General features: G+C 48.3%; 1 protein-coding gene across 2 annotated transcripts in view; it reads left to right on the top strand.

Moving 5' to 3' along the window:
* aspa (aspartoacylase) overlaps window positions 1-21,445 on the top strand; it is a 47,726-nt gene extending 26,281 nt beyond the window's left edge. For both annotated transcript variants that reach the window (XM_070857037.1, XM_070857036.1), the window contains 3 exons: window positions 4,531-4,638; window positions 8,924-9,033; window positions 17,189-21,445. In XM_070857037.1, the coding sequence (XP_070713138.1) occupies window positions 4,531-4,638; window positions 8,924-9,033; window positions 17,189-17,386 (416 nt within the window). In that variant the 3' untranslated portion in view covers window positions 17,387-21,445. The remainder of the gene's footprint in view (window positions 1-4,530; window positions 4,639-8,923; window positions 9,034-17,188) is intronic.
* The last annotated feature ends 1,309 nt before the right edge of the window (window positions 21,446-22,754 follow it).

Genomic DNA, 22,754 nt, shown 5'->3' with positions numbered 1-22,754 from the left:
GGCCAGCATTTATTGCCCATCCCTAATTGCCCTCGAAGGTGGTGGTGAGCCGCCTTCTTGAACTGCTGTTCTTTGTAGCAGTTTGGTATAACTGAGTGGCTCGCTGGGCCATTTCAGAGGGCAGTTAAAAGTCAACTACATTGCTGTGGGTCTGGAGTCACATACAGGCCAGACCAGGTAAGGGCAGCAGATTTCCTTCCCTAAAGGACATTAGTGAACCAGTTTTTATGACAATGATATTCCATAAACAGCAATGAGGTCAGTCAGTTGGTTTTTGGTGGTGTTGGAAGAAATGTTAGCAGGACACTGGTAGAATTCCCTTTCAATACTGCTGCAGGATCTTTAACATCCACGCGAACAGGCAGATGGAACTGCAACTTAAGATCTAATCTGAAAGTGGACACCTCCAGCAATGCAGCACTTCCTCTGTACTGCAGTGGAGTGTCAGCCCAAATTACAAGCTCAAATCCTGGATTGGGACTCGTTGTATTGGAAGCTTTTAAAATCTGTGCTTTATTTCAAGAACAGTTAGAGCCCATCCGTCTTTCAGTGCCACATTGTTCGCATGCCCGACACAAGACTCCCAAAGCAAGCGCTCGACTCGGAACTCCTACACGGCAAGCGAGCCTCGGGTGGGCAGAGGAAATGTTTCAAGGACACCCTCAAAGCCTCCTTGATAAAATGCAACATCCCACCGACACCTGGGAGTCCCTGGCCAAAGACCGCCCTAAGTGGAGGAAGAGCATCCGGGAGGGCGCTGAGCACCCCGAGTCTCGTCGCCGAGAGCATGCAGAAATCACGCAGGCAGCGGAAGGAGCGTGCGGCAAAACAGACTCCCCACCCGCCCTTTCCTTCAACCACTGTCTGTCCCACCTGTGACAGAGACTGTAATTCCCGTATTGGACTGTTCAGTCAGCTGAGAACTCACTTTTAGAGTGGAAGCAAGTCTTCCTCTATTTCGAGGGATTGCCTATGATGATAATGATGATGATGATTAGCAGTGAGCTGGTACAGCATGTCGGACCACTAAATATGCCATGAAGTGAGTGAATGTGGGTTCATGCTCACAAGGCCGGGTTGCTCTGAGGGAATTGCTAAACAGAAGCAGGGAAAATCCCCAGAGGAAGAGTAGGGAAAAAAAACAAAGCGAGCCAACCACAGGCCACACTTTCACCCCTCCTCACTGCTGATTTGAGTGACACTGGCGGAGGGCAGGGAGCAAGTTGTCCTGGCCATGGATGGTGCACAGCTCGCGGAGCGGGGGAAGTGGTTATGTGAGGAGAGAAGACATAGAAAGAGAAAATGTTGATGTCCCTGCCACCCCCCCAAAAAAAAAACTTTTCTACAGTCAGGTGGCTTTCTGGCCGCATACGACAGAGAGTGCCAACCGTTTCCCTGTTTTCCTCTTGTGGGGTTGACCAAAGCTAGGTGTCAGCCATATAAGAGAGTCACCAATAAATCCAATAAGCACTTCAGGAAAAGCTGCATTTACCTGCGAAGCTAGATAAGTACATGGGAGAGAAAGGAATAGAAGGATATGCAGATAGGGTGGGAGGAGGCTCGTGTGGAGCATAAACACCGGCATAGACCTGTTGGGCCAAATGGCCTGTATCAGCTTTGTAAATACCATGTCATTCTAAGTACTGTGGGCTGGATTTTCCGGTCCTTTGCACTGCGGGTTTCGCCCCGGAGCGGCGTGAAAGATGGCGGCGAGGTCTCCAGCGCCCGGTGCGATCCTCCGCTCGGGTTTTGTGGCGGCGCGGAGCAGCACCGCCGGGAAGCGCTGCGTCGACTGTGCAAAGCCCCTGGTTGCGACACCGGCCCGAGTTTGAGTTCCTGCCCCGACCCGTGCGCCCGGAAGTGCGCCCGCAGTGACCGCCTGGGAAATCAGAGCGGTCCAGCCCTGCCTGGCGGCGGAGAAGAAGGTAAAGTATTGCAAACGAAAGTGCGAGTGTTTATTATTTAAATTTTTTGTGCGACTTGTGTTGTGGTGGCGTGGGAAGTGTTTTGGGAATGTTTTTGTGGGGTTTTTTTTAGGTTTTCCTCCCACCCCCCGCGCCTCCCCCAGGCCCCTCTCAGAGCGCACACGGCGTTCACGAGTTTCCCAACCTTGCGCCACAAAATTGTACAACGCCTCCCTTAGCACTGTGCCCACTGACGCACGGCCCGGGTGGCGAAACTTCCTTACCAAAGCGCAATCTATTCCCGGCTGGTAACTTTCCCGCCCCGCCGCCATTATCACCCCGAAAACAGAAATGCTGAAAATCCAGCCATCGGAGTTTCTGGCTGTTGAGGCTACCCACCGCCGTTATCTACTCAGAAAATTGGGCTTCGGAAGCGCTGCTGAGTGGAAATGTGCTCATTGCTTTTCTTTTTCAAGTACAGGTATAACGTCCGAAATCCGACAACCTCGGGAAATGAGACCGTGCCGGTTTCCAGATTTTTCTGGGTTTCGGACCTCGCTGTTGGCGCTTCTCGCCGAGTGCCGCCCACGGCCCCCGGGCACGGCGGGGTTTTACCGGTTTCCTCGTCCCGCGCTGCCCACTATCGCCTTCTTGGCCGCCGCAAAAAATGTGCGGTTTTCGGACAGTTTCGGCTTTCGGACAGCCGGATTCGGGACGTTGTACCTGCAGAGAAACTGTAAAGTAAGCACCTCTGACTGGCAGTGATTATAGATCACTGAAAGTTGCCCTGCACTGGTTACGACTGGACAAAACCTCTTCATATCAGCCAGTCTCCTCCGAACCGGCCTGTCGCTACCTGTGTTTATCTCTCTCCCTGGAACCAAGCCCCAATAACATAGTGTGCTGCAAGGTAAATGGCTGAGCACACACACACACACTGCAATTTGTTCTCTTACATATTCAAAGGCGCCATTCCAAATCTAGTTTGCAGAAGCCAGTGAAGAGTGATCGTATCCGTGCGGAAGTTGGACAGTGTGCTGCCGTGTAGGCGTGCTGTGGCTGCGTCTGTTTAAAATCAATCCTCTGTCATAAACCAGTCGCCTCACCAGGGTTTGAACATGAGACAAATGGGGCAGGGAATCCAGTGTAAGAAATGGGATCTCTGCAACTAGTCAAATACCTACTCCTATACTGTGATAGGAAGGCTTGGGGCACTGACTTATACCCAGCTGATTATAACAGGGTAAGGGATTTGCAAGCACCAGGCATCTGCTTAAACAGGAAGTGTGCTGCAGACTCGGAGACTGCCCCGACAATTAAAATAGACGGGATTACTCGTTACTGGAGGAAATACAGATGATGTCGGGATTGGGTCAGATGAGTTTGGCTGCACTGAAAAGGTCTTGTGCAATAACTGGTGCACGACATCTCTCAATAATAAACAATTATGATACAAGGATATATAATATACAAGAATCATACCAGAAATGTGAGGCTATACATATCAGGAAAGGATGAACATCTCTTGGAAAGAAGGCGGCTGAGGGATGTCCTAATAGAGATCTATAAAATTATAAAAGGTTCTGATAGAGTGGATAAAGAGAGAATGATTTCACTTGTGGGGAAGAGGCCATCAATATAAAACAGTCACCAAGAAATCCAATAGGGAATTCAGAAGAAAGCTCTTCACCCAGAGGTGGTGAGAATGTGGAACTCACTACCAAAGGGAATGGTTGAGGCAAATAGTATAGATGCGTTTAAGGGGAGGCGAGACAAGCATATGCGGGAGAAGTGAATAGAGGGTTATACTGATAGATTTAGATGAGGAAAGACAGGAGGAGGCTCGAGTGGAGCATAAACACTGGCATGGACTGGTTGGTCCGAATTGCCTGTTTCTATGCTGTATATCCGATGCAATTACTGCCAATTAGAGCTCTCGTCCAGGCTTCTCTGCGTCTACATGGTGAAAATAACTGCAGTGGACCTGAATATCGGGCGCTGCGTGAGACGGGTGGCTGATCCGATACCGCCCGTTTTGCCCCACCGCCCAACGTGAATTTCTAGGCCTCTATCTCTCCAGAAACCACATTTTGCAAACTTAAGGCTGGATTCTCCTATCTGGCGGGAATCACTGATCGGGCCAGCGTTGCACCCTCCAGTTCTCCTGCGCCCCTGTCCCGAGTGAATCGTCTGCGGTCTAATGTGGCAGGCTCCAGGTGGGTTTGTACTGGTGTCGGGTTGACCATGGGGTTGGAGTGTAGCTTGGCAAGGGTTGCAGGCTGGGGTGGCACCAGACAATGTGGCCGGACGGCAGAATTGATGCAGCGTTAATGATGGGAGATGATGCTTTAAACCTATCATTTTAAATATGCCGACCATATATGGGGTGGGAATATTTAATGTCCACTGTCATTTCCACCAGAAAATCCTGGAAGTGGCAGCGGGGGTTGGAGAGCTGCTGGAATGGAGCCCGCCACATTTCCCACTCCCAGCATCCCAGAAACTGCCTTAAAGCCATCGGAAAACCCAGTCTTTTGAAATGCTACGGATCTGAAAATTCCAAAATGTGCCTTGCATCCGATTCCCATCACTTATCTGTTTGTTTGTTTTTGTCTCCCTCCCACAGGTCTTGAAATAGGACCTCAGCCTCAAGGAGTGGTCAGGGCAAATATTTTAGAAAACATGCGGAAGCTGGTTAACACTGCCTTGGATTTCACACATTGCTACAATGAAGGTGGGACTTGCTGAGCGTGTGCATGTAGCTCGGGAACCGTGACGCTTTCATTGTTCATCCGGATAATGACCTCTTTTAAAACGCCGGTTACTCATGGGTGCGCAAATCCTTCACTCTTTGCTCCAGTGCTCATATATTTTCATCGTTACTCAATCCTGGAACAGTGGACGCGCTCTGACACAAGTTGACACTTTGCCTTTCCCAGTACCAGCACTGCTTTTGTCCTGCACAAGAGGAGCAGACTGATGATTATTGTGCCGCATTTTGTTTGAGAAGAACACAAGGCCACCCATGGTCAGCCGGCCCCTCGACAGGGGGCCAGATTATCCCCGTCCTACAGCTGGCAAACAGAGTTCACCCCACCCAGCGTGACATATGAGGGTAGATATTCTGATGGTGATCTCGGCTGGATTTTCGTCTTTTCTATTATCGGGGCGATAATGGCGGCGGGGCGGGAAAGTTAGCGCCCGGGAATAGTTTGCGCTTTAGTGTTTAAGTTTGAGCATCTGGGCCCTGCGTCAAGGGAAACTCCCGAGCTACAGAGCCGGGTCATGAGCGCTCCAAGCGAGACCTGGCTGGGGGGGGGGGGAGGGAATCCTAAACAAAAACATTCCCAAAACATTGCCCACACCAACGCAACACAAATCGCACACAAAATTAAAATAAAAAAACACTCGCGCTTACTTTTGCAGCACTTTACTGTCCCCCTCTTCCGTCAGGCATGGCTGGACTGCGCTGATTTCCCAGGCAGTCATTGTGGGCGCACTTCTGGGCGGACAGAAGCTCAAACTCGTGCCGGTGTTGCAACCAGGGGCGTTGCACACCCGGCACAGCTCCACCCGGCGGTGCAGCTCCGCGCCACCGCTAAACCCGACCGGAGGATCGCGGCGAGGTGCTGGAGACCTCACCGCCGCCTATCGCGCCGCTCCGGGGTGAAACCCGCAACGCAAAGGACCGGAAAATCCAGCCCTCAGAGTCCTTGCCCGTGGACTGGCACTTAGCCTGCTACAGGCACAGATCACAAAACTACAGGCAGTGAGCCCCGATTTTCTGATCTGCACACGTGGCAGGCCAGATACCCTCACCACAGGAATGGAGCTCGACAGACTTGGATTTCTGTAGCCCCTTTCATAACCTCAGGACATCCCAAAGCGCTTTACAGCCAATGAAGCACTTTGATGTGTAGTCATTGTAATGTAGGAAATTAATCCTGTACTAAACACTCCCTCTGTAATGTATTCACTTCATGGGGTCTTTGCTTCAGAATTCATAGTAACACATTGCTATTAAGAACTAGTTGGTTTATTAACAAAGGTTTAACAATCACACTACACTTTATCAATTCATCCACCAGGCTCACAATCATTTGCCTCATCGTGGATCCCCCGAACCCAACTGGCTGGGGTTTTATTGAGTCTTGTGAACATCATATGACTGGCTAAGCCACTCACAATGTAACAGCTCTACAACTATTTTAAAGTAATATTAATTTAATGCCGCCTTTTATCACGGCACAAAAAACCACAAATTAACTAATAAATATTAAAGGGAACCTTGACGATCAAATTAAATAAAAATGTTGTTCCCTGTTGAAATGACGCACTCCATTCCCTCCGGCGCCACCTCTCGCGGAAGGCCGCGAGCGTACCGGTGGACACCGCATGCTCCATCTCCGGGGACACCCTGGTTCGGATGTAACCGCGGAAGAGAGGCAGGCAATCGGGCTGAACGACCCCCTCGACTGCCCACTGCCTCGACCTATTAATGGCCCCCTTGGCCATGCCCAGGAGCAGTCAACAGCTCTACAACTATTTTGGTAGGACAATAATCAAGTGCCCCTTGACTAAAGGGGCACTAAAACCGACAAATTAATCAAATTAACTTTTTGCCAGAAACTAAAATCAAATTAAAATTTGGTTGCCGGGGGTGATGATGCACTCCAGTCCCTCGGGTGCCCACCTCTCGTCAACAGCTCTACAACTATTTTGTTGTAATCAATAATCAAGTGCCCCCTGATTAAAGGGGGATGCACACTCAAAATACTTTTCAGGTGCCCCTTTTTTTTATTTTGTTTTTTTTTTGAGGGCACCAAAACACAAGTTATCAACAGCTCTACAAACCTGTGGGCATACATTACACCCTCCATGTCTCAGTCAAGCTTCAAAAGCCCAGATATGAGGCACCCTCCTCTCCTCCTCTCCCCTTCCCTCCACCCCCCCCCCCCCCCAAGAACTGTACCTTCTCCTGCAACAAAATCTGCAAATGCATTCCCCTTACCACCTTTGAACCATGTTGGCCTCCAGATCAATAAAAACCCACATAAAGCCGAGATACACCCCTACATTCAGCCGTTTTGGACAGTGATGTGGTAGGCCACAGCTAACATGAGAAGCTTCATAATTCCAAAGACATAGACTGTTCCTATTTGGCCTTCCCACTTGAGAGACGACCTCCTTGCCCTCCCCCCACAACCCCTACAACAACACGTAGGCTAGTGCAACTATTACTGCTTGCTGCAACAATATCTATTCCCCCACTCTGGTGAAATGCAACCATCCCCACAACAAACCTGGTCGAAATATCTGTGGGACGTGTGCCAGTCAGAATGCAGCGACTCCGCCTGGAGATCTGAAGGTAGCAGGGTGGAGTCCTCTACAGGAAGCCGATACACTGCCGACACCCCCCACATAAACAAATTACCTGCCAGAGGCAAGATGGTGCTAACTTTAATGCAACCACAAGTTAAGCAGGATTTTCTGCCGTGTGATTGGGTTACTAAAGCCCTGCACGGGCCCAGCCCACACTGCGATATGTGTGCGCACTAGGTCCGTGCAGCAGAGCTGGTCTCCAGTCATCTTGGTTAATCTTTGCTACTGGACCAAGACCTAGCTCAGATGAGCCCGTGTGGTGGCTGGTGTGCAACAGCCACCACACGTTAAAAAAATCCACGCACAGGGCATCTTCCACCCTTCAAGATGTAGTTCGGGACCTGGAATATTAGGTCCTTCATTGAAACACCTGTGAACTTCTTGACGTGGAAGCAAGTCATCCTCGATTCGAAGGACTGCCTATGATGATGATGACAGGGTTGAGCTCTAACCTTGCGATAACCCTCTCCATCTCAGCGGACCTTTAGTATCCACCTGACTCAGGATGTGGTCAAATTATCCTGAGCCCCCAAAAGCACATTACTTCCATTGGATGCTAAAGTGCGCCCATGATCTCAATGTGCCAATGTACTCTTTATGAATATAGTTTACCCAAACTGTAGAGCAATTCAACAAAATATATGTGTGTATATTCTTTTTGCTGAAATAATTTATTTCGAAAGTGAGCACAGGGCTACTAGCCATCATCATAGGCAGTCCCTCGGGGTCGAGGATGACTTGCTTGCACACTTAAAATGAGTACTCAGGCGACTGATGATCTCATGTTAAAACGGTGGAAGATGCCTGTGCGTGAATTCTTTTAACGTGGGGTGGCTGTTGCAGACCAGCCACCACACGGGCTTGACGGAGCAGGGTCTTGGTCCAGTGACAAGGAGATCGAAGGTGACTGGAGACCAATACATGCACACAAACTCAAACTTACTCCTACTGGCCTCCTTCCCACAGGACCTCTCTCTATGTGGAATTCATAATACACAATGTGAGCCTCACGACCTCCCATCCTAGTTATTGGCCCTTGCTACACCTTCCCTTGGTTTTGACACGCTGCTCTACCTCTGGGCTCCGACCTCTCCGCTCCTCCATGCCTCGTCTGTCCTCTCCTCTCCGCTTCCGACCTCCGGACCTCGCCCGTCCCGACCTCCGCTCCTCTCCGCTTCCGACCTCTGGACCTCGCCCATCCCGACCTCCAGACCTTGCTCATCCCGACCTCCGCTCCTCGCCGCTCCCGACCTCTGCTCCATGCCACTTCCGATCTCTGGACATTGTCTTCCGGTTAATCAACGCCTCGATTTCAAAATTTTCATCCTTATTTTCCAATCCCTCCATGGCCTTGCCCCTCCCTATCTCTGTAATCTCCTCCAGCCCCACAACCCTCCCCCCTTCCCCTCCCTATCTCTGTAATCTCCTCCATGCCCCAAAACCGCCACCCCCCCCACCCCCCCCCCCCGAGATGTCTGCGCTCTAATTCTGCCCTCTTGAGCATCTCTTATCTTATAACACTGCTGTGAAGCACCTTGGAACGTTTCACTACATTAAAGGCGCTATATAAATACAAGTTGTTGTTAACGGCTTGTGAGATTCAAGAGCCCACTCACACAATATTTATTTACATCTAGGCAAGGAATTCCCTCCATGCACCCTTGATGTTTACAGAGCTTTTGAGAAAGTCAATTTCCCCAGGGATTCAGAAGGACAGATTACTGCCATCATTCATCCTGAGCTGCAGGTAAGTGCGATTTATTTATTTTTTGTTGTTGTTGGATACGGCGAGTATTGATTTTCTTCGCCAATGTTCTCCTCGCTTCCCGCCTTCCGCACATGAAGGCTGGGTTTGGTTCTATGGCTTCCAGTCACCTACTGGGGAAAGGGCGGGGGAAGTAGGACTCGCAGAGAGCCGGCACGGGCTCAACGGGCCAAATGGCCACCTCCTGTGCTGTAACCATTCTATGATTCTCCTGATACTTGGCTCAAATGGCCATTATTCATTTGTGGGGCTCAGAGTGAATGTCCGCCAGCTTATCTTATCGCGGAGACCCACCACAGCCAAACTCAATCCTGTCCTTGCTCAACATTCCACACAACACGTACGTCCAGCGGAGGTTGCTCATCAAGCAATCAGGAGCAGGAACCCGAGTCAACGTTGCTGCTCTCTAACCCAGTCGTAGCCCCGTTGACATTGTGGCTGAGATCCACTGACTCATTGCAGACCAGAGATGGAACAAAGGAGCTTCCCAACCCTTGTGGTTCAACTCGTCACTGGGAGTGAACCTTTGAATTCTGGGTTGACATCCAGCGGGATCCTCGTGTGGGTGCGCCCGCCCCCTCCGCCAACTCCACCCCCTCGTATGGGTTGTGGCAGCCCATAATAACCTCCCGCCATATCGGACTAACCACCCTATTGGCTGGTATAAAGGTGGTTACGGCCATGGAAGGAGTGTTAACGCAGGGAGAGACTGTTAATCAGCCTGCGAATCCTTCCACTACTTCATACATGAGGCTAATATACAAAATGGCTCCTGGGGTTGAAGCTGCTCTCTGACCTGCTACATTTAAACAGGCCTATGTAACCTGTGCTTTTCCCCTGTTCCTTTGCCTGCGCATTTTGGCTGCCGCTCCAGACCCGAGCCATTCAATACTTTATCCACTTTTCCTCTTCTTATCCCGCCCTGACCGTTCTACCTCTTTGACCAAGCTTTTGGTCACCTGTGCTAATTTCTACTTATGCGGCTTGGTGTCAAATTTTTATCGCATAACACTCCTGTGGAGCGCCTTGGGACGTTTCATTACGTTAAAGGCGCTATATAAATACAAGCTGTTGTTGTTGTTGTAGATAGTGAATATTGGCAGGCTATTCAAACATGGAGGGCATCACAGCCAACCCTGTTCCTGTTCCCATCAGATAACAACAGCAAATTGCATTTATATAGTGCCTTTAACATAGGAAAATACCCCATGGCATCCACAAGCACACAACACAGAAGTTATTTTTTTATTTGTTCCAGGATGTGGGCGTCGCTGGCAAGGCCAGCATTTATTACCCATCCCTAATCCCTAAATGTCACTTGAGAACGATCAAAAGAAGAAATCCTGCCTCCCCCAAAGGGAATAGTGAGAAGACATAAAAAGAACTATTCACTGCATAAATTTGTTCAGCCATAAGGCAGGGGTGGGGGGCGGGCGGGAGGCTAGACTTTGGTGGGGTGCGAGAGATATCTAGTAGCTGTCTGGGTGATCGAATCAGAAGATCAAATATTTGAGTTCTGGGGCTGCCTGTTACAAAACTGTCCCTTGCTTAGTGAGGTGTAGTGTTTGGGCCAGACCAGTCAATATGATGCCACACTGGAACTATTAGTGTATAAATACCAAAGCCGCAGAGTATTAAGACTCTGATATATGTCTAATGGCACAAGAGGTCCCATGATTTATTGCTGGTCTATGCAGCATCCGCTGATCTTTTGCAGTTCGCTTTGTACCCTCGGGCTGTGGAGAGGAGAAAGCAGGGAGGCTTATTTCTTTATCTCGTAACTTCTGTGTTGAGGTGTTGTGTGCTTGTGGATGCCATGGGGCATTTTCCTATATTAGAGGCACTATATAAATGCAATTTCAGATGGAAACAGGAACAGGGTTGGCTGTGATGCCCTCCGTGTTTGAATAGCCTGCCAATATTCATTATCTGAACTCACATATGAAGTATGGCCCCTTGGGCGAGGTATCTGAGGGTGACCCTTGCTTGTGGGATGTATTCTAGCATAAATCAGCACCTTCGAGAGAGGAAGGGAGAGGAGATAAGAAAGTCAGACAACAACTCCTTTATATGGTGACTTCCAAATCTCATCTGAACTGGCTTAAGAGATTGGTTCGAGAACTGTCAGCAGAGACCTTTCAACCCAGGGTTAAAAGTCTGTACCTAACTTATTACACCTTCACCCAACCCCACCCCCACCCCAGAACCCTCTCCACCCACCCCCGACCCCCCTATCCCAGAACCCCCTCCACCCACCCTCCCCCTACCCCAGAACCACCTCCGCGCACCCCCACCCCCTACCCCAGAACCATCTCCACCCACACCTGACGACCTTTCCATTTGTTTGAAAAGAAAATTGACCTCCTCTTAACGAGTCTAGTTTATCAGATCACTGGGTCGGAATCTACACGTACAGGTGTGGGCAAACCAATGCAGTCGGTTAGATACTGACCTTTCACCCGTGTCCTGACTATACAGTATAAATGCACACGAGGCCCATACTTGAGGGAAGGTCACTCTGTGACCAGTTACCTTCATTACCAAGTGATGAAGGTGGGTGGAGCTTCCCCTTTTATACCTGAAAGTTCAGGTTAGGAGTGCCTCCCACAAGTTCGCCCCCTGTGGTCAGTGTTCTCAAGGTGTACAACTTACGTCAGCTTATACATGGGTTACAATGATAGTTGAATGCATGACATCATCTCCCCCCACCCCCCCCCCCCAAAATCTTTTGGGGATTACAGGTTAAGTCTCTGGTGGTTTACGCTCCCTTGGAGAGCGCCTGAGTTGGGGCTCCGGTTGTTGGGCGCTGGCCTGAGTGTCTGTTGTTTGCGGTGCCTCAGGCCTGTCCGGACTGCCCACAGTGACTGGGCTCTCCTCCACTTGGTTCCGGTGTTCGGTCACCTGTGGTGAAGTAAACTCTATGTCGTGTTCTCCCTCTGCTTCTTCTATGGGGTTGCTGAACCTCCTTTTAGTTTGATCCACGTGTTTGCGGCAGATTTGTCCATTGGTAAGTTTAACTACCAAAACCCTATTCCCCTCTTTGGCAATCACAGTGCCTGCAAGCCATTTGGGCCCTGCAGCGTAACTGAGGACAAAAACAGGGTCATTGACATCAATACATTGCGCCTTCGCATTCCTGTCATGGTAGTCACATTGTGACTGACGCCTGCGCTCAACAATTTCTTTCATAGTAGGGTATATAAGGGATAACCTGGTTTTGAGCATCCTTTTCATTAGCAGCTCTGCGGGTGGAACCCCTGTGAGCGAGTGTGGTCGGGATCTATTGGCCAACAGGAGGTGTGATAAGCTGCTTTGTAGGGAACCCTCTTGGGTTCTGAGCATCCCCTGTTTGATTATCTGCACTGCTCGTTCCGCCTGGCTGTTTGAGGCCGGCTTGAACGATGCCGTTCTGACATGGTTGATTCCATTGCCTGCCATGAAGTCCTGGAATTCAGTACTTGTGAAGTACGGGCCATTGTCGCTGACCAAGGCATCCGGTAGACCATGGGCGGCGAACATTGCCCGTAGACTTTCTACCGTGGCAGAGGATGTGCTTGAATTTAAAATGGCACACTCAATCCATTTGGAGTAAGCATCTACTACAACCAAAAACATTTTTCCCATGAAAGGACCTGCGTAGTCCACATGGATGCGTGACCATGGCTTGGCGGGCCAGGACCAGGAGCTAAGGGGGGCTTCCCTGGGTGTGTTGCCCAGCTGAGCACACGTGTTGCACCTGCGAACACAAAGTTCCAGGTCTGCATCTATCCCTGGCCACCAAACATGTGACCTGGCAATTGCCTTCATCATGACAATGCCCGGGTGCTCATTGTGAAGTTCTCTGATAAACACCTCTCTGCCCATCTGGGGCATGACTACTCGGTTTCCCCACAGTAGGCAATCGGCCTGAATCGAGAGTTCATCCTTGCACCTATGAAACGGTTTAAATTCCTCAGGGCATGCCCCGTGCATTTATGGCCTTGTTGTCGGCCAAAAGGGACGTTAGGGGTTTGTGATCTGTCTCCAACTCAAATTTCCTGCCAAATAGGTACTGGTGCATTTTTATTTACTGCATATACACATGCTAGCGCTTTCTTTTCTACCATCCCGTAGCCCCTTTCTGCCTTTAATCTGACGGGCTGTCACAGGTGAGCCTTCGCTTTCGAAAGCTTCAACAGCCATGACCATCTCAGCATCATGCTCAGTTGCCCCCTCAGTGGTGGCTAGAGGGAGCCTGCTGAGTGCATCGGCGCAGTTTTCAGTGCCCGGTCTGTGCCGAATTGTGTAGTCATAGGCAGCTAACGTGAGTGCCCACCTCTGTATGCGGGCCGATACATTCGCATTTATGGCCTTGTTGTCGGCCAAAAGGGACGTTAGGGGTTTGTGATCTGTCTCCAACTCAAATTTCCTGCCAAACAGGTACTGGTGCATTTATTTACTGCATATACACATGCTAGCACTTTCTTTTCTACCATCCCGTAGCCCCTTTCTGCCTGGGACAGACTTCTGGAAGCATAAACTACAGGCTGTAACTGACCATTGGCATTCACATCCAACACACACCCGACCCCATAGGACGACGCATCGCACGTTAAAACAAGTTTCTTACACAGGTCATATAATGTTAACAGTTTGTTGGAGCATAACAAATTGCGTGCTCTATCAAAAGCCCTTTCCTGGCTGTCCCCCAGACCCAATCGCGACCTTTGCATAGGAGCACGTGTAGCGGCTCTAACAGCGTGCTCAATTTGGGAAGAAAGTTACCAAAATAGTTCAGGAGCCCCAGGAACGAACGCAGCTCTGTCGTGTTACGGGGTCTGGGTGTTCTCTGGATTGCTTCCGTTTTGGACTCAGTAGGTCTGATCCCGTCTGCTGCTACCCTCCTCCCCAGGAATTCTACCTCTGGAGCTAAGAATGCACACTTCGCCTTTTTCAGTCGCAGCCCTACTCTGTCCAGTCTGCATAGCACCTCCTCCAGGTTCTGGAGGTGTTCTTCAGTATCGCGACCCGTGATGAGGATGTCGTCTTGAAAAACCACCGTCCCTGGAATCGAATTGAGGAGGCTTTCCATATTTCGCTGAAAGATCGCGGCGGCCGAACGAATCCCGAACGGGCATCTGTTATACTCAACAACCCCTTGTGTGTCATGATGGTGGTCAGCTTCTTCAACTCACTCGCCAGCTCCTGGGTCATGTAAGCTGAGGTCAGGTCCAATTTTGAAAAAAATTTGCCACCGGATAGCGTCGCAAAGAGGTCCTCCGCTCTCGGTAGTGGGTACTGGTCTTGGAGTGACACCCGATTGATGGTGGCCTTGTAATCGGCACATATCCTGACCGACCCATCCGCCTTGAGCACTGGCACGATCGGGCTCGCCCAGTCACTGAATTCGACTGGCAAGATGATGCCTTCCCTCAGCAGGCAGTCCAATTCGCATTCTATCTTTTCCCGCATCACGTACGGCACCGCTCTGGCCTTGTGGTGTCCTGGCCTGGCGTCCAGGTTTATGTGAATCACTACCTTGGTTCCCATGAAAGGCCGATGCCGGGTTGAAATAATGAGTCAAATTTGTCCAGGACCTGTGAGCATGATACTCGCTCCACAGAAGAAATTGCATTGACATCGCCCCATTTCCAGTTCATGACAGCAAGCCAATTCCTCCCCAGTAGTGCGGGACCGTCCCCCGGGACAATCCAGAGTGGCAACCTTTTCTCCGAATCTTTGTGGGTCACGACTACCGTGGCGCTGCCTAGCACCGGAATGATCTCCCTTGTATATGTCCGTAGTTGTGCGTCAATCGGCAATAATTTTGGCCTCCTGGCCTTGGACACCCACAACCTTTCGAACTGTTTGATACTCATCAGGGACTGGCTGGCCCCCGTGTCTAGCTCCGTTAATACTGGAATGCCATTGAGGAGCACTTTCATCATTATCGGTGGCGTCCTGGTATATGAATTGTATATGTGCTCCACATGAACTCGCTAAACTTCAGCTTCCAGCGATTTCCCCCAGTATTCATTTGGCCTCGCAGGGCTTACATCGGGCCCGTTCTCCTCGTACATCAACCTGGCTCCCGGCTTCCTGCACATATGCGCCAAGTGACCGCTGACATTGCAGTTTCTGCAGGTATATTGCTGATACCTGCAAGCACTGGCTGGGTGTTTGCCTCCACACCTCCAGCATGAGCTGGAGGCCCCGTTGTTGGAAACAAAAAGTCCATTTCCAGTCGATCGTCTCTGACTGTCTCTGTAACTGTCTTTAAGCGGACCATTAACAGATGTTGATAGCCCTATTACTGGCCGCATTGTCCATTGCGATGGCATGAATCGCCGTTCAGCTAGCCATTGTCTCTGTTGAATTCCCCATTTGGGTTCGACTACATGCTGGGGCATGTCCGATTGCCCTTGTCTGCCTAGAGAACTGTGTGCCGCGTTAACAATATTGACTCCCTGGTCGTTTGCCGCATTTGAGCCAAGATTTTTGTCATACATCATTCTAGTCACTTTCTCCCCTGAGATAAATGTCTGGGCTATCAGAGCCGCCGCTTCCAAGATCAAGTCTTTGGTCTCAATCAGTTTCCTGAAAATCCCAGCGTGCCCGAGTCCCTCAATAAAATAGTCTCGCAGCGCCTCCGCTCTGCGTGCATCTGGGAACTTACATAGGCTCGCCAGTCGCCGGAGGTCTGCCACGAAGTCTGGAACGCTTTTCCCTTCTAGCCGCCGGTGCGTGTAAAACCGGTGTCTCACCATGTGCATGCTGCTTGCCGGTTTAAAGTGTTCCCCGATTAACTTACTGAGCTCTTCGAACGTCTTGTCCGCCGGCTTCTCTGGCGCTAGAAGGTCCTTCATCAGGGAGTACATTCTGGATCCACAAACCGTCAGGAGATGAGCCTTGCATTTGTCGGCCGAATCCTGTCCCAACCATTCCTTAGTGACAAAACTTTGCTGTAGTCTCTCAATAAAGTCGTCCCAATCATCACCAACACAGTACCTCTCTTCTAAGCTGCTAGTGGCCATGCTCGCGTGGTTTAAATCCCAGTTTCTCGTCGCCAATGATATGTCCTTACTATACAGTATAAATGCACACGAGGCCCATACTTGAGAGAAGGTCACTCTGTGACCAGTTACCTTTATTACCCAAGACCTCAAGTGATGAAGGTGGGTGGAGCTTCCCCTTTTATACCTGAAAGTCCAGGTTAGGAGTGTCTCCCACAAGTTCGCCCCTTGTGGTCAATGTTCTCAAGGTGTACAACTTACGTCAGCTTATACATGGGTTACAATGATAGTTGAATACATGACACATAGGACCTTGATTTAACCTCAGTGCTGAGGGGATGTGGACCTTAGTCTCATAGCTATAAGAGTCCTATACAAACAGCCGAAATCCAATTCTTAATAGGCAGAAAAAACTGCAATAATGTTTTAGCAATAAGGTGTGAAGTGCGAGGATTGGGATTGCTGTTCTGTGAATTGAGACTGAATTGCTGGGCAGAGTAGAGAGAGCTTCACTCTGCATCTAATTATGCTATGTCTAAGTGTCAGCTGTGGCTCAGTGGGTAGCACACTCACCTCTGAGTCAGAAGGTTGTGGGTGCAAGTCCCACTCCAAGGACATGAGCACAAAAATCTAGGCTGACACTCCAGTGCAGTGCTGAGGGAGTGCTGCACTGTCGGAAGTGCTGTCATTCAGATGAGACGTTAAACCGAGGCCCCGTCTGTCCTCTCGGGTGGATGTAAAAGATCCCGTGGCACTATTTCGAAGAAGAGCAGGGGAGTTATCCCCGGTGTCCTGGCCAATATTTATCCCTCAATCAACATAACAAAAAACAGATTATCTAATCATTATCACATTGCTGTTTGTGGGAGCTTGCTGTGCGCAAATTGGCTGCTGTGTTTCCGACATTGCAACAGTGACTACACTCAAAGTACTTCACTGGCTATAAAGCGTCCGGCGGTCGTGAAAGGCGCTATATAAATCCAAGTCTTTCTTCTTTATGCCTGACTTGGGAGTGCTTGCTGCTGACTTGAAACATACAAATTTCACTATTGTCGGGCATGGTGTGATCAAAAGTCTCTGTGTAACACGCATACTGCAAAGAAAATGTACCGCTTGAAGTATTTCATTGTCCTCTTGTCTTGCAGGACGGTGACTGGAAACAGCTGAAGCCAGGCGACCCCTCGTTCCTAACCCTGGATGGAAAGACCATCTCATACAACGGAAGCAGCCCTGTGTACCCAGTGTTTGTGAATGAAGCTGCTTATTACGAGAAGGAGTCGGCCTTTCTGTTAACCCAGAAAGTAACTCTGAAGGCACAAAGTGTGAAGGTTTCCAAAGCTTGACGTAAAGGATTCTCCAGGAGCTCCTAACTGATGTCCATCAGCCCAAAGACTAAATCCACCAACACTATGCATTATAAGAAAACAAGGGCTAGAAATTTGGTTGGAGGGTTCTTTGGCCGATCACTAAATTTTGCGTCGGAAAATGTTTAGCGACAATATTCAGTTGTTACGCCCCGAGAATGGAGCGGAGCACTAAGAGAGGCGTTCCACACTTCTCTTCGGGCGCTAGGCCTTGTGAGCAACTGACTATCCCGAGCTAAAGAGCCGGTTTCGTGGTGCCCTGAGAGAGGCCTCCCTGCAACAAAAAAAAGAATCGGAACAAAAAACATTCCCTATAGATTACTTACCCCAAATAAAGTTAAATCGCAAAAGATAAAGAAATATCACTCACACTTACCTCATGCCGTCATTCCTTCCCTTAGCGCCCCGGGACAGCTCTGTACGGCAGCTTTTTCTGCTGGGATCACTAGGGGGCGCTACAGGTGCAGCGCAAACCAAATTTTGCATCTGTGTCGATACCGGGGGCGTTGCACACCGGCGTGACGCTCCCGGACGATACTCCTCAGCACCTCCGGTACCGGCACACTGACGTTGCCGAGCGGAGCGAATGTCGGCACCGGCGGCTACAAACCCCTTCGCGCCCCTGTAGCGCCCCAGCGCTATCCAACCAAATTTCTCCCTCCCCCAAGTGTTGCTGCTCTTAATTATTTTTCTCTTTCTTAAAAAAAAAAAGTTTACTAGTGCAACCAGTCTATTTCGAGCAGCCAGTATCTCATTCGAATTGCTCTCAGCTGACGAGAGGCCCGGATTGCCGGGTGAGATAAGTCTTCCTTTCCCCCCAAACCCTGTGACAAAGGGAGCAGTTGGCTGCAGCAAAGATGTTGGATCTGTGCACTCAGCTGCGAATGTGAAAATTTTGCTCTTTGACCAGTTGCTCCTGCTTGTCCCGGGTACGAACAAAACCAAGGTCGTCCGCCTGAGAATGCAGTGCTGACTGCAGTGTTGCAGCAGCCAAGTATTTTCTTTAATCAATTGAATTGAAATTAATTTTCCCTTGACCCACCGAGCATTACGAAATGGCAAATGCAGATTAATTTTAGATTAATACCATAGAGTGACTTTATAAGCTTTAAGTTTACAACAGTACAAGGGTTCATTCATTTTGTTCTGATTTCCTACGCGGCACTGTGATGAAAAGAGCCGATACATATATGCAAGGTACATTTTTTAATTAAAAAAACACACCACTTAAATGAGTGGTTAAAAACCTTTGAAATAACGATTGGGTCATTTTGCTAGGATCCATCGAGAAGTATATATAAATTATAAATATAAATTATGCATAAAGAATACACAGCTTTATAATGCTGTTCAGACAGTGTCCAGTATGGTCTTAAGTGGTAAAACTAATGGGAATCCTCAGGGATATGTTCTGGCTCCATTCCTTTTCATCGACATGATGTGCACACCAGAAGCAACAGTCACCATCTGAAATGGTAGCATCTTCAATTCTTAGACACACAGCCGAGAAACAAGAGGATGAACATTTTATCATCGATACTATCTACCAACTTTCCAACAGAAGAGGTGCAAATGAATATCAAACTTTCACAACCCGACAGACACCTCAGGTAAAGCAACAAGACAACTAAGGAACTCTTTCGTGACATTAAAGTACAGCAGGACCTCTGTGACCATCTCCAGATGATAGTAGAATCTGGGCATTTTATGTGAGGTTTAACTCAAATCAGCACATCATTGAACACAGAAAGCGATTGGAGTGGACGTTCAAGAGTAAGCTGGAAATTCAAAAGCTATTGCTAGAAGAATATATCGATGGGGTTAGATGAAGAAGGGTGGAAAGAGGCTCATGTGGAGCATAAACACTGGCCTGGACCTGCTGGACTGAATGGCCTGTTTCTGTGCTGTAAATACTTTGTAATACTGGTTGAACCTCCCTTTTCCGGAACCATCCCTCGTTCGGAACCGTTCCCACGTGGCACATGCGCTGGTCAAAATCCTCGAAAAATATCAATGAAAAAAAACTTGCCGGTTTACACTTACAGACCCAGAATAAATTTACCCCAAATCCTCGAAAAATATCCATGTAAAATAAATGTACCGAACTTTGGAGCCGACACCACGGGGCCCGCCAGCCCGCCAACACTTCACTGACTGACTGACAGTCGTTCCAGCCAATCGATGTACGCACACACACACACATACTGAAAACACGTGACCTCCCCTTATCCGGAAATATCCCTCATTCGGAACAGGCCAGGTCCCGAGGGTTCTGGATAAGGGAGATTCAACCTGTACTTTGTTTATGTGGAGACCCGGAGGTGGGAACAGCACCAAGTAGGCAGAATGCTAATGGATAAATAGGAAATACTTGGAAACATCTGAGAGGCCAAAGATCGTTGTGTAAAAAAAAAAGGGTTACTTGCCCTAACGAGAACAAAAGGGGGCATAGTCTCAGAATAAGGGGTCGCCCATTTAAGACAGAGATGAGGAGGATATTCTTCTCTGAGGGTCGTGAATCTTTGGAATTCTCTACCCCAGAGAGCTGCGGAGGCTGAGTCATTGAATATATTCAGGTCTGAGATAGACAGATTCTTGAACTACAGGGGAGTCAATGGTTATGAGGAAGAGGCAGGAAAGTGGAGTTGAGGCCAAGATCAGATCAGCCATGATCTTATTAAATGGCAGAGCAGGCTCGAGGGGCCGTATGGCCTACTGCTCCTAGTTCTTATAAAATGAGGTTGGTGGCAATGCTTCTGACTTGTGTCAGGATAGGGCTATACATCACACATGCCATATTCTACTTTATGTACCGACATGAAAATTCTCCGGAGACACTTTCATGCCTTGCTCCACAAGACACACCTGAATTCACCACATGTGAATCATCGTAACATTTTCCCCTTGTAGGAGCATGAATTGGTGACAATCATACCACCCTATGCGCTTTGAGGTGAGAACAGAGTTTAAATCCGATGAATCTCTTTAAACTCAATATGAGGAATTTCAGATAACTCTGTCGTAACCAGCACACAGCAACTGGATTACCTACATTCCAGTCATTGAGCGCAGTGAAATTGATGGTTTAGTATTGTACGTGAAACAATTCTTTCATCCCATTGGATCGCCACCGCTACACGTTCTGTTTTCATTCAGAGGTTGAAATAGGCTGGACTGTTGTCACTCCGAATATAAGTTGTGTTTCAGCAGGGTTGGTCAGGCTTTGCATCCTGTGGGATAGCAGGCTGTGTTCCTATAATGAGCTCCATTTCGCCGAGCTGCGAGCTATCAGGACTGGAGCACTGGGTTGGAAAAGAGTTTGAAGGTCAAGCAACACTGAAGTTCAAGGTTTTTTCCTCTGTCTAGTGAAGGGATATCCAATTATTGGGACCGTCTACAATTTATTTCTGAGTTTCGATATTCAAAATGCAATTCTGAACTTTGGCCTAACAATGTTTTCCTGTTATGACTGAAGTATAAATGTTTTTAAAGATCTCTTTTGAAGGTATGAAGTGTTTTTTCCAACTTATATCTATACTAGCAGATATCTTTTTCTTCCATTTTAAATCTAATTCATGGGCAAGTCCTTCAAAAGTAATAATGTCAGATATTCCCAGAGTACCGGATATTTCCTTTTTGAATAAATGAAGTTTATATTTCAATTAATCTCAGAGCAAATATTAACACTAAACACCTTATTACGTGACAGAAATACTCAAATTATTTTGGGTCAACTGGACTTTTAAACCAGTTTTCCCTTGTAATCCCAGATAGAAATTTTTCCTAAATATAGTGCTAATGTTACACTTTCAGGCTTATTATAACTACCACAAATGTCTATAAATTTAATATATTTATGTTTTGAATGTACCCATGCCTTAAGGGAGCCTTCTGAGGTAAAAATGATGGCCATGTTTTTTTTTTAAATGGTATGCAAGTCTCCTGCGTGAAATCGAGCTACTCTAGGATTGTGTCAGCTGAAACCTTGTCTTTTGTTTAATAGTTTCTTCATTAAAGATATTTTTTTTTGAACCATCATCGTGTTTCGGAGTCAATTTTGACAATATTAAAATATATTTAGATAAAACTTTTAAAAATGAACAAAAAATTTGATTGACTTTAATGTGCTTTATTTTGCTTTGTTTTCTGTTTTATTTTCACCCGGGAACTATTTTAGTTTAAATGTACTGAGTGCTGATGGGATTATCAGGCCTGTTTAAAGTAGTTACTGAACCAAGCAGTGCAAGGGAACTGATTTAACACCCATCATTAATTCAGGATTCTCCAGAAATTCCACTGTATGTGAATCCAACTGTTCCACGTGTTGGTTTTCCCAGTGATGTCATTGTGTAAAATTTTTATTGAACTGTTCCCATTGGTGGAAGGGTCGTGAACCAGAGGACACAGATTTAAGGTGATTGGCAAAAGAACCAAAGGTGACGTAAGGAAAAAACATTTTTACTCAGCGAGTGGTTGGAATCTGGAATACACTGCCTGAAAGAATGGTGGAGGCACACGCGCTCTTATCTTTCAAAAGGGCGTATCTGAAGAGAAAAAATTTGAAGGGCTATGGGGAAAGGGCAGAGGAATGGGACTAGCTGAGAGTCAACACAAGCTTGATGGGCCGAATGGCCTTCTTCTGTGCTGTAACCATTCAATGATTCTATAAAAGAAATGGGTGAGAGAAAAAAAAGATATTCTAGTTAACAGAAAGCATTGACAGGTGGGATGCTGTTACCCGCTAGAATTCCCACCTCTGGTGCCCTGATGTACCGTACCCCTACATGAAGCAGATGTACAGGACTCCAATGGGGCAGAAAGTGGAACCCACTAAATGCTGATAGGCCAGGCTAGTTTCCTTAAAACAAATGGCTGCAGTACATTTACAGGCCTACTGGAAAGTGGTCCAATTTTTTGCGAATTGCTCATCATCATCAGGCAAAATCGAGGAAGGCTTGCTTCCACTCTAAAAGTGAGTTCTCAGGTGACTGTACAGTCCAATACGGGAATTACAGTCTCTGTCACAGGTGGGGCAGACAGTGGTTGAAGGAAAGGGTGGGTGGGGAGTCTGGTTTGCCGCACGCTCTTTCCGCTGCCCGCGCTTGATTTCTGCATGCTCTTGGCGGCGAGACTCGAGGCGCTCAGCGCCCTCCCGGATGCTCTTCCTCCCACTTAGGGCGGTTTTTGGCCAGGGATTCCCAGGTGCCGGTGGGGATGTTGCACTTTATCAAGGAGGCTTTGAGGGTGTCCTTGAAACGTTTCCTCTGCCCACCTTGGGCTCGCTTGCCATGGAGGAGTTCCGAGTTGAGCGCTTGCTTTGGGAGTCTCGTGTCGGGCATGCGGACAA

The sequence above is a fragment of the Pristiophorus japonicus genome, chromosome 16 (assembly GCF_044704955.1).
Source record: "Pristiophorus japonicus isolate sPriJap1 chromosome 16, sPriJap1.hap1, whole genome shotgun sequence".
Classification (NCBI taxonomy): Eukaryota; Metazoa; Chordata; class Chondrichthyes; family Pristiophoridae; genus Pristiophorus; species Pristiophorus japonicus.
The sequence above is the reverse complement of the archived record's forward strand: the minus strand, read 5'-3'. Positions and strand labels throughout refer to the sequence as shown.